At 45.6% G+C, this 11,761-nt stretch overlaps 1 protein-coding gene across 1 annotated transcript; it reads right to left on the reverse strand.

Moving 5' to 3' along the window:
• Positions 1-1,438: 1,438 nt before the first annotated feature.
• Positions 1,439-9,010, reverse strand: asmt2 (acetylserotonin O-methyltransferase 2). Its single transcript, XM_062522524.1, has 9 exons — positions 8,799-9,010; positions 7,504-7,609; positions 6,562-6,736; positions 5,625-5,754; positions 4,517-4,585; positions 3,067-3,185; positions 2,662-2,802; positions 2,095-2,217; positions 1,439-1,683 (listed from the first exon to the last, which is right to left on the reverse strand). Exons 2-9 carry the CDS (start codon positions 7,582-7,584, stop codon positions 1,472-1,474), a joined length of 1,050 nt encoding a protein of 349 aa, XP_062378508.1. The 5' UTR covers positions 7,585-7,609; positions 8,799-9,010; the 3' UTR covers positions 1,439-1,471.
• Positions 9,011-11,761: the final 2,751 nt, after the last annotated feature.

Genomic DNA, 11,761 nt, shown 5'->3' on the forward strand with positions numbered 1-11,761 from the left:
ATGCTATATTCTACTAACAACATTGAAAATGAAAATGTACTGAAGTTTGAATGATCAACAACAACAAAGGACGACATTTCAGTGATCAACAGAACAGTATCTAACATGAAATTTGTTCTCCGACGCAATTGAATCCCAGGCCCAAAATCCTCACTTTCATGTGTCTCACATTCAGAATTGGATATCAAGATTCGTCCAAACCTTAGCCTGCCACAACTTCAGAATGGGGTTTGATCCCTGTTGAGTGTACACATCCAGTTGAGTGTAATGATGTAGTGATGTAATGGACCAGAGGAGATATCGTGTGTTTGTGTGGGTGATGCAAGACGAGGTGAATTAGTCTGTGATTAGGTTGCATGCATACAGAACAGACGGTCTATGGTCAGGAACACTGTTAGGCCACACAGGTGAAGGAGGCAATCACAGCGAGAGAGGTGCACCTGAAGGACAAGGGGCTGTGGTGAAGGCTTCAACAGTAAACAACCCATAATAATAACAACCAGACATCCTCAGAAACACCATGGCGATTTGACTTGGCACTTTGCATCATCATCGCATAATGTCCAAACCTGCAGTTTGTCATCTAACACTGAAACACACACAACAGTAAAAGTAGTCTGATAGTTTGTAGTCTTGTAGTTGTCAATGCAAAGGAAGGCTGAGGGGGACTCCCGCATAGAGGTATTGAGGGGAAACATCTTGAGATGATTGAGATGGTTAATGCCTCCAAAGCCTCACTCATCTGGTCTCTGATCACCATCTCCAGTCGTGCGATCCGCACGTCTCTTGATTCCAGAGGGAGACGATCCGTCTCCAACAGGAAGCAGCAGGTCAGAAATAGAATGTAAATCATGAGGTTTTACGGCCAGGTCTGTAGCAGGTAAACTTCCAACCACAACATGGCAACCCAAACCTGGCAACCTGGGAGTGGAGAAGGGGGGAGGGGAAACAATGTGTGGTTGGGGGTGGAGAGAAGGGTGCCAGTGGGTGGAGAGGGGGTGTGTGGGGGGCTGCAGGCTTCAGCGTGGGCCAGTGTGTGGTTGGGGGAGAGAGGGGGGGGGGGGGGCAGTGTGTGGCTGAGGGTGGAGGGTGCATGGTGGAGGACAGTCTATGGTGGGGGCCAGTGTGTGGTTGGGGGTGGAGAGGGGGAGCCAGTGGGTGGAGAGGGGGTATGTGGGGGGCTGCAGGCTCCAGTGGGGGCCAGTGTGTGGTTGGGGGAGAGAGGGGGGGGGGCAGTGTGTGGCTGAGGGTGGAGGGTGCATGGTGGAGGACAGTCCATGGTGGGGTCGGGGGTGGAGGGTGGAGGGTGGAGGACAGTCTATGGTGGGGTCGGGGGTGGAGGGTGGAGGGCAGTCCATGGTGGGGTCGGGGGTGGAGGGTGGAGGGTGCATGGTGGAGGACAGGCTATGGTGGGGTCGGGGGTGGAGGGTGGAGGACAGTCTATGGTGGGGTCGGGCCTTCAGCTCAGTCTTCATTTGATGGCCAGGACGGCGTCGTAGGACTTGCCGGTGCGGCACAGCTGCACGTCCTTGAAGCCGGCGTGCGTGAGCATGTGTGTGTAGCGCGACGGCGGGTGCTCCTTGCCCTCCGTCTGCACCAGCATGTTCAGCGAGAAGAGCTGCGCCGTGATTGGCCCACACCGCTTCTCAAACAACATGGCCTCCACGATCATGACACCGCCACCTACGGGACAGACGGAGAAAGACAACAGACAAGACGTCTCAATTCTCTTACTCAGCCTCATCCTTTAGACCGTTGTAGCTTTAGTTCTTCTAGTACTAATGAAATCTACTTGGAAATATATTGACAACATAGCCTTAAATAAAGCACAATGCTCAATACAACATTATATTCATGACAACACTGATTGAGTTCCATTCTAAACACAAGGAGTGTGTGTGAGCAGGTGTGTACCAGGAGAGCAGGAGGTGTGTGTGTGTGTGTGTGTGTGTGTGTGTGTGTGTGAAAGGAGGTGTGTACCCGGAGAGCAGGAGGAATGTGTGTATATGTGTGTGTGTGTGTGTGTGTGTGTGTGTGTGTGTGTGTGTGTGTGTGTGTGTGTGTGTGTGTGTGTGTGTGAAAGGAGGTGTGTACCAGGAGAGCAGGAGGAGTGTATTTTCTTCAGCAGCTTTTCACATTTCTCCTCCTTCCAGTCGTGGATGATCCGGGCCAGGATGTACAGATCAGCTGGAGGGAGCTCTCCTTCAAAGAAGTCTCCTGAAAACACAACACACACACACACACAGGTTAGAACGATAAGGGAAACAGAGACCAAAACAGGGATTCAGTCACTCCGGCTTGAAATATTTCATTGATATCTAATGAATCTACTGTATGTTGTGACACTTTTTGACAAAGATTTGAGAGCAGTATGTGCTGAATAGACAATCGGAATACCAAAGTGACCATGGCATGCACCAATGTGTTCTCAGCATGAGATTGGGATCTTTAGAGTCTTATCCATTTATAGTACGGTAGTAATACCATTTCTGATATCCTATGAGCTAAATTGCTCATGTATTTGATGCTTTTCAGTGTCATAGCGAGCAAATGAAGACATGACAGGCTTTGAGGCCGAATATTTTCATATTCCTTCTTTTCCCATCAGCATCTTGAACTCTACCCCTGCCTGCGGTCACAAGCTTCAGCCATGTTACTCACCCTCCTGGAACTGGACGGTGCTGTCGCTCTCCTCTGAGAAGTGCCGCCTGGCCGTCTGGACCACTTTGGGCAGGTCCAGCACGGTCACGGTGGAGGAGGGGTACTCCCTGGCCAGCTCGCGCGCCAACGCCCCCGAGCAGCCTGCCACAGGCAGACAAAATAAATCATATAACCATAAAGCAGCGGATTATCACCCACGGACACGCCACTAATGGCCCCCTTCTGAGCCGCCATCTTGTTGCCAACAGAGCGCTTCACAGCGGCTGTCTTTGCCCCATCACATGTAATTACACACACAATCATATGGGACTGATGGGGCTGATGGGGCTTCACTCCAGAGTAATGGGGCAGTTCTTTTATCAACGTGCAATGATGATGAGATGTGGGAGAGAGAGAGAGACATACCGCCGAGGTCCACCATGCTTTTAAACCCGGAGAGGTTAAAGGCAGTGACTATGTCATGTCCGTCAATGGCCCACGTCGAGTTCATAAGCCCCATGAACTTGAGCATCTCCTCCTCTGACCTAGTGAGCACACACACACACACACACACACACACACACACACACACACACACACACACACATTCACATATGGACCTGCAGAGCCTGATTAGACAGACACCAAATGACACACACACAGACACCATCTGTTCATTCTGTCACCACTAAGTGCATCCAAGTGAAGAAGGGAAAGTCTGTTCCTTTAAACGCAAGAGCTACTGGACCTAATAGAGGACAAGAGCATGTCGCATATCCCACTGATCTGTAAAGTCCTTCTTCTCTGTGGTCACAGGAGTAAAAGCCGGGGCCCTGATTTAAATGTTGGGGCGAAGCGTAAAGGGAGTCACTGAGCAAAAGGTCTCATGCATGAGCTACAGCCGCGGCGTGACATGAGAGAACGTAACGCCGGCCCACTGACCTTTGGGTCAATGATCCTGCTCTTGGTGTAAAGTTAGCAAACAGAGCTTGTACGGTTTTTGAATTAGTTTTAGTTAGACTTTAGACTTATCTCTGTGCCTGCTATTTAAATTTAAAGGACCATTAGTTTCACATTAGCTCACACATAAATGGAAAAGGAAATGGAATAGCAAACAGTTGTGAGTTTAAAGGACCCCAAGTCTCACATTAGCTCACACTAGCACAGACATGGAACAGGCTACGGGATGATTTAGTAGCAAACTGCAGTCGTGAGGGCTAAATAAACAGTGCAGTTCTTTAGGTTCACTGCCTAGGCTTCAAAGGAGTAATGGCACAGTGACCTCTCTCTAAATAACACGGGACTGTCAGACGAACTCAGATGTGAGCTTCGGATGTCAGGAACAAAAAGCTGTGACCCAAAATTTCAAACAGCCTCAGGAAAATTGTGCAGTGCAGCATCGTCTCGCGCAAGGAACGCAAAAAGAAAAATAATGGATCTCAGTTTATGTACAGTCTGTTTAGTAAAAATATTAGGCTGGCTAACAATAAGAAACTGTAATCAAAATACATGTATATATATTTTTTCTAGAATTCCTTTCATCAAAGCATACAGTGCCTTGTGGACAGAAGGGATAAGGAGATGCAAGACAGAAAAAACAGAGTGATGAAATGATCACAGAAAACACTGCATGTTATAGAAAATAATAGAATTTACAAATGGTCGGATTAAAAGGATTTATACATGGATCATGTTTTAAAAGGGTCTCTTGAATAAGGCAAAGCATTTATTTGTTTTTCTGACAAGACATCATGCCATTCTAATTCCATTGTATGGACAAGCTTACGGAATAAGAATGAAAAAAGAATAACATGCTGACACAGTGTGTCTCCTTGTTTATTGTGTACACTAATCATCACACTCATGACGTTCATACCTGTAAATGGCTGAAAAGATGTCCTCGGACGATAGCCCAAAGGTCTTTTCATTCTGATTCTTCCCTTCCCTGCAGAAAAAGGATGTATAAAGAAAGATTTAAATAAAACAGGGTGATGCTTCTTATCTCAAAAAATGTGATTTTATGTTTAGGTGGAAATATTAAGTTCAGAAGTCAGCTCTGTGCTAAGGTTTCTATGCTAATAACTAGACCATGTTGTCCTGTGTATTATTATGCATTATTATATGACACTATGCATCTCTCAGCCCCCATAGCCCCACACGGGAGCGTACTTATGTTCCCCAGGTCCTATGTTCCTCACTTTGTATGGGACCGGAAGAACATATTCCCTTTTTTTCTTACATTTTAAAAAGGGTCCTATGTTCCCCGCTTCTCCCAAAAAGGGTCCTATGCTCCCCAGTATGTATTGCGACCGGGGAACATAGGACCCTTTTTGGGAAAACCGGGGAACATAGGACCCGGGGAACATAGGGATGACCCCCCCCACAGTGGGCACAGAGGCAGGGCAACACTTCTACACAGAGAGCCAGTCTGCTTCACTGGCATCCACATCAACGTGTCCGAGTCAGAGAGTAGCAGATGCGTTTAGTCCGGTCTTATGGCAGAGGGGACGTCTAGTCGTATCAGGATCAAACTCAAACTGTACTACCAATCAGGCTAACTTGCTAACCCAGGGAACGCTGCTGTACTACCAAACAGGCTAACTTGCTAACCCAGGGAACTGCTGTACTACCAAACAGGCTAACTTGCTAACCCAGGGAACTGCTGTACTACCAAACAGGCTAACTTGCTAACCCAGGGAACGCTGCTGTACTAGGCTAACTTGCTAACCCAGGGAACTTTATTGGTTCCAACGTGACGTGTTGCTTGGAGATCATCAGTTACTCCAGAGGGCACCTGGGTAACCTAGCAACCTTGCTTCCCTGCGTACACCTGACCACTCACCTAACCGCGTCCACCAGGTTGTTCCAGAGCGGGTAGATGGTTTGTGATTGGTAGATGATCATGTCACTCACCTGACTGCGTCCACCAGGTTGTTCCAGAGCGGGTAGATGGTTTGTGATTGGTAGATGATCATGTCACTCACCTGACTGCGTCCACCAGGTTGTTCCAGAGCGGGTAGATGGTTTGTGATTGGTAGATGATCATGTCGTGCAGGGACTTAGGGCTGGCTTTGGCCAGGTAGAGATTGGACACATCTGTGCTGCTGTAGTAAGCTGACAACACAAACAATAACAATAACAACAACAACAACAATTAACAACAACAACAGTAACAACACAGAACACAGAGGGTGAAAAAACACCAAATAGATATTCAATATCCGTTCAATATCTCCCTAGCTGTAGTAAGCTAGCAATACAAACAATAACAACATTATCATAAACAATTAACAACAACAACAGAGAACACAGACGTTGGAAAAACACCAAAAAGATATCAATATCCGTTCAATATCTCCCCAGCTGCTTCATGCTGTATCTGTGCCTCCTCTCCTGAGGCTGTGACAGTGTCCACATACATGACTATGAGAGAAGACAGGAAGGAGAAGAGGAACGTGTCTCGTGCCAGACCGTAACTCAACGGAGGAGAACAGAACAGAACTACACAGAGGAGATCATCACACTAACACTTGCAACGCAACATGTGGAAACACCAGTGTGTGTGAGTCGCTACAGATATGGCCATCTTGAGTCATACGTGGCTTCAGCACTTTGCTACCAGCTGCACTGATAGCATGAGGCCCAGCTGTTGAGATGGGGGCTGTTCACTTTGAGCCAGCTGAACACAGGCTGACCTCTGACCTCTGCTCTCCTGACCCCTGCTAGCTAGAGTTGCTTCCTCCTTCAAGAACAACATCAACTATTGTATGTGACTGTTGAGAGTGAGTGTATGTGTGTGTGTGTGTGTGTGTGTGTGTGTGTGTGTGTGTGTGTTTATGTGTCCATGAGTGTGTGTGTGTGTTTATGTGTCTATGTGTCCATGAGTGTGTGTGTGTGTGTGTGATCACTCCACACCAGTACCTGTGCCCTCTTTGCGCTCCACCTCCAGGATCTCGATGCCCACCAGCACGTCCAGCAGGCGCTCCATGCCGTCCTGACTGCTGCCCAGCTCCCGCGCCACCTCGCCCGCCTGCAGGGCATTCTGGGATTGCAGCAGGAGGTCAAACACCCCGAGCTCACACGCAGAAAATATCACCTGGGGAGACGAGCACAATCAACTTCACATCTTCAGCGGCGGCCATTGTTGCTGTGCTGCCTGATTCTACAGTCTAGAAACTACAACAAACTTGTTTCTTCCTTCTTCTTCCTAATCGCAGCACAATTTTATCTCACACACGTCTTCACACCTACAACCTTGGCTTGTGTTATACTAAATTGTTATAACCGTCTTCAAATCCTGCAACCTTAGCCTGTGTTACACTACACTGTCATACCGTTTCAATAATTCTGAATTCCTCATGAGTTCAGAGGGGCATCAGTGTTGCTTCATCCGGCTCTAACGAGCAACTTCGAGCTCCTTCCACTTTTCATGCAAGGTGAGGTCACTATAACTCCTACAGCGACCATCCAATGAAAAGCAGCCTTTAGAGTTAGTGACTTCTTCTGCTTCGTTTGGATGCTTGTTTTAGGCTTGTGATTAAAACAATAATAATAAATAAATAAATAACCACATTCATCCCTCGTGAGAGAGAGACTCGTGCCCAGCGTAGGGAGTCTGCTGACAGACGGAGCTGCTCTTTCCTAACCCCTTCAGCCATTGCAGTGCCACTGTGAGAGTACACTAATGACACATCTCACACTTCGGTGATGGTCTACTGTGTGCATCAAGGAGCATTTAGATAGATAGATAGATAGATACTTTATTGATCCCCAAGGGGAAATTCAAGGTCCCAGCAGCTTAAGACACCACACACAACATACAATAATGTGTGTGTACAATAATTTCACTCCACTGTATACAACCTTGGAGACCCTGAAGCCGTTGAAGTACTCCAGCAGTTTGAAAGGGTAGTCCAGCTCGCTCTGAGAGAGGTGCTCCGCCATGGTCCACTCTTCTGTGGGCTGTTATCTTCCACATGGAAACAACCAAAACACATCAAGTTCACTGTGCTGACCTATAACATGGCACCACATCAGTTTCAGATGCTACGAGTCAATGACGTGCTGTAGCCCAGAGCTCTTGCAACTTTTAAAGCTCAACATAGCTGCTCATTGCAAGCTCAAGCTTTTAGGTGGACGTGTTGCTGCAATCCACAGTTAATAAAACTTTCAGTAGTGCACAAACTGCTATGCTACTTAACCATAGTTACTTCACAGGCAAGTCAGAAGAGAGGGAAGCTGCAGGATATTGCGTAACCCCCAAAATAATTTATAGCATCAGTGGCCCTTCCTGTAAGTGCACTATAACATTTTACTGCATTTCTGCCTCTGCTGTTTCTAATTAGGCCTACGATATTTTCATGCTGTTCACAGAGCAGACATTTTGGAATGAGATTATTTATATCAGGAAACTTTTTTTCAATTTCAGTTGGAGTTCAAATAGCCTTTCCCCATATTGGCCTACAGTAAGGTGTGCATCCAGGCTTAAGCATTTAGGAGAGCAGGCATGGCTGTCAGAACTGGTCACACTCTTCATTTACACTATACAATTCACACCAATTCCGCTTGTTTTCATTTCAAATCATTCAGATCAAATAAAAAATGATGGAGCAAGAAAGTTCCACGACTACTGTTGTATTTACGCAGGGATGTGCATGTTGGTGTAGCCTAATTTTAAACACAGTCACTGACTGATGACATTATTAATAATATTTTTTAAAAATCCATCTGAAATTGAACAATTTTGTACACTTAAATTCGACCTAGGCTTTATGAATACCAAACCGATCTGCATGGCTAAGTTTTAGTGAAAGCTTTGCTGCGCAAAGCAACAAACAAAAATACATGCAATTAGGGACAGTTACATACTACAAATAATTCGTCATGTTCGTGTCCCAGATACAAACGTGACACATTATGTAGATGTGTATTATGCTTCTTTCAGTGAATCATGCATCCTGCTCATAAACAAATCTCGATGCATCTGTCTACATGGATGAGCGCAAACATTCAACAGTGTAGCCCATGACTGACGATGCTATGAATGGTTCAAAACACGGATTACGTTACATAAAGTTTCAAGATGCAGCTGGTCGTTACATTTTGAAGCCTATCAAAATCCTTTTGTGAAACATTTTCTTGCTAGCATGCTAACTTACCAGATAGAAGCCGGCTGGTGACAGTTTAGCTCTGTGTCTCTGTTTGCATTCGTGTAGCAGCTACAATTCTACAGTTGCAATAGCTCTTGCTCCATCGAGAACAGTGTTATTATGTCCAAAACAAGACCAGAGGATCTTCTCGGAGGCAACAGGACCACTCGAGCGAGAGGGTCTAATGCCGACAGCACTCGCCTAGGTGACGGCCGACAGAGGGCGTGCACATTCCAGCGGTCCAAATCTGTGATGGTCCAGCCACCGCCGGACAAGTCGCACAACCTCACTGCAAGACCTACCAAAGGTGCAGCTGTTCGCTGCAGGAACTCCGACATCACCAATGTTGATTCTGAGCAGGGGAAGCGGTGTCTTTTGCTCACGGGGAGTTCACTCTAACTCATAAGTCATAGCAACTTAGTTAAGTTATTTAACTTTATTTGTTCTGAGGGAATTTTCTCCTCTGCATATCAAACAAATAACACACATAGGGGCCAGGATGAGCTCACCAAGCACGCACGCACGCGCACACACACACACACACACACACACACACACACACACACACACACACACACACACACACACACACACACACACACACACACACAATCCTTAAAGCAACCAGATTTAAAAGTCAACAGACTTGAAAAACATGCAAATATTCGAATTGGTAGATGTTTCCAAATCACTCCTGCTACAACAAGGGAAACCCATGAGGGTTCACAGTGATCCTTGAGGCTGTCACTAAGTAGGAACCTTTGAGGTAAATTATATGCATAGCAAATGTTCAGCAAGGCCTATTAAGTCATGCAATTCTGTACTATGTGGCAATGTCTTGTGTGAGGAGCTTTTGGTTGCAGTATGTGCATACAAATGCGGTATATAAATAAAAGTTACATTACCTTACCTTTACATTTTGATAGTATGCAGCCAGCTTGTGATGCGACAATCAACCAGTATTAACCATGAAGTAGTGGTGGAAAGGACATGTGAACAGACAGTGAACCTTTGGCTGCTTCATGACGCAGTCATAAGTCCACTTTTCTTTTCTTTAGAGTGGAGGATGAATAAATGGACAATGAATAGACAAAGTTGGTAACACTCACTCAAGCAAACAGTGAAGCTAATGACCAGACATACACCAATTCTGTGGATATATATTTGTATTTGTCTTTAGGCAAGTACATTTTAAACTGCTACATCTATCTACCATTCCATGATTTTGCTCCGAATGCGATAAAATTCCCTGACTTTCCCGGTCTGGAATAGACTTTATCAAAATTCCATGATATTCCAGAAATTCCATGACCCATGGGAGCCCATGGAAGTCTGTTAATCCTCCCATATTTCATAACATGTTTTAGTCTTTCAACAGTCATGCAGCTAGTCCCTCTGGATTATTTAAGTATACAAAATTGGTAAATTTCAGATGGATTTTTAAAAATGATTAATGTCATCAGTCAGTGTGTTTGAAATTACACCAACATGTCCCTGCGTAAATACAACAGTCCTGGTGCTTTTCTTGCCATTCAAATATTTTTTGATTTGAACTGAAATGATTAAAAATGAAAAGCAGCAGAATTGGTGTGAATTGCATTGAGTAAATGAAGAGAGTGACCAGTTCCGACAGCCATGCCTGCAGCATGCTCTCCTAAATGCTTAAGCCTGGATGCACACCTTAGCTGTTAGCCAATACGGAGAAAGGCTTACTTGGAAGTGTCAAAGGTGTTGCTGAAGCTGTGAACGGGGGCGGCCTTCAGCCACATGATGCCGACCAGAGGAGGCTTCTATAAGACTACAGGTGAAGCAGTGCTTCACCAAAAAAAAGTAAACATAAAAAATAAAAATAAAAACCTTACAATAATCCAATTTTCACTGTTTTGAAACAGACAGACCGTCATTAAGACGAGCTGTTTTCCTGAATTCAATTCTGTGAGTGACAACAGCGCCATCCCCACACCCGCGGTGAAACAGACAATTGCAGTGAATCAGACGATTTTCTTGCTTCACTACCATCGATATCTTTTCCCATTGACTTCAATGTAAATCGAGTGAAACCCCCCGCGGCTCGTGGATTTTTCCCGTTTCAATGGATCCTTATGGCAGATAAGTCCCACCCATGAAACAGTGACCGATAGGGTAAAATTTTGCACTTCCGTCACTTGAATATGATTGACACAATACTCTGGCCAGTCAACGCCTTCATAAGGCAACTATCGTTAACTGACTTTGACAGCGACGATTTAGGAGAGCTTCATAATCAGCAACAACAACACATCATTTGTTGAACAGTCATTTCATAAGACATATCTTTATTTTTCTGTGTAGATGAGGATTTTGTTACTTAGGGTTAGTGAATATATTTTTTGTTTCCTAATATAATTTGTTTAGCAAGAGCCCTTACAAGCTAGAAGGGTATTGCTACGAGGGTAGCTAGCTTCGTTTCCAGTCATATTCATATGAGGACAAATTACGAGTGGAAGCAGAGGGCAGACCAAAACCTTCTGTGGGAATTACACAGCTCGTTGATGCTACGGTAAGGAGACATCTCAATTGTAGAATGTGAGGAGGAACCGTGAGTAGGCCTAAGGCTGAACCGTTATGTAAGGGATATAATCAACGACGCGCCGTGCGTCTACAGGAAAATAATGCACGTTCGAAGTGGTAAGGTCCCGACGCCGCAACCGCGTCGGTCGACAGGTTTTGCTTCACCAAAAATGTTGATGACCAGCCGCCACTGATGCCGACAGTTGTGGGTAAAGATGCTCAGCCACAGTAGATAGTCCTACTGGGAAAAGGCCAATGAGCATAAAATATCCCTCTAAAGTAAACAGTTTCAACTCTCCACCAGAAGTCAAGGCACGGCTGGCTAAGCCACACATGTTTACAGTGTACTGCGCCTGCCAAGGCCTCATTCCTACGGGCCTCTGAAGAAAATCTACATGCTTGTTGCAAAATTCCTCAGAGTC

This window comes from Sardina pilchardus, chromosome 20 (genome assembly GCF_963854185.1).
Source record: "Sardina pilchardus chromosome 20, fSarPil1.1, whole genome shotgun sequence".
Taxonomy (NCBI): domain Eukaryota; kingdom Metazoa; phylum Chordata; class Actinopteri; order Clupeiformes; family Clupeidae; genus Sardina; species Sardina pilchardus.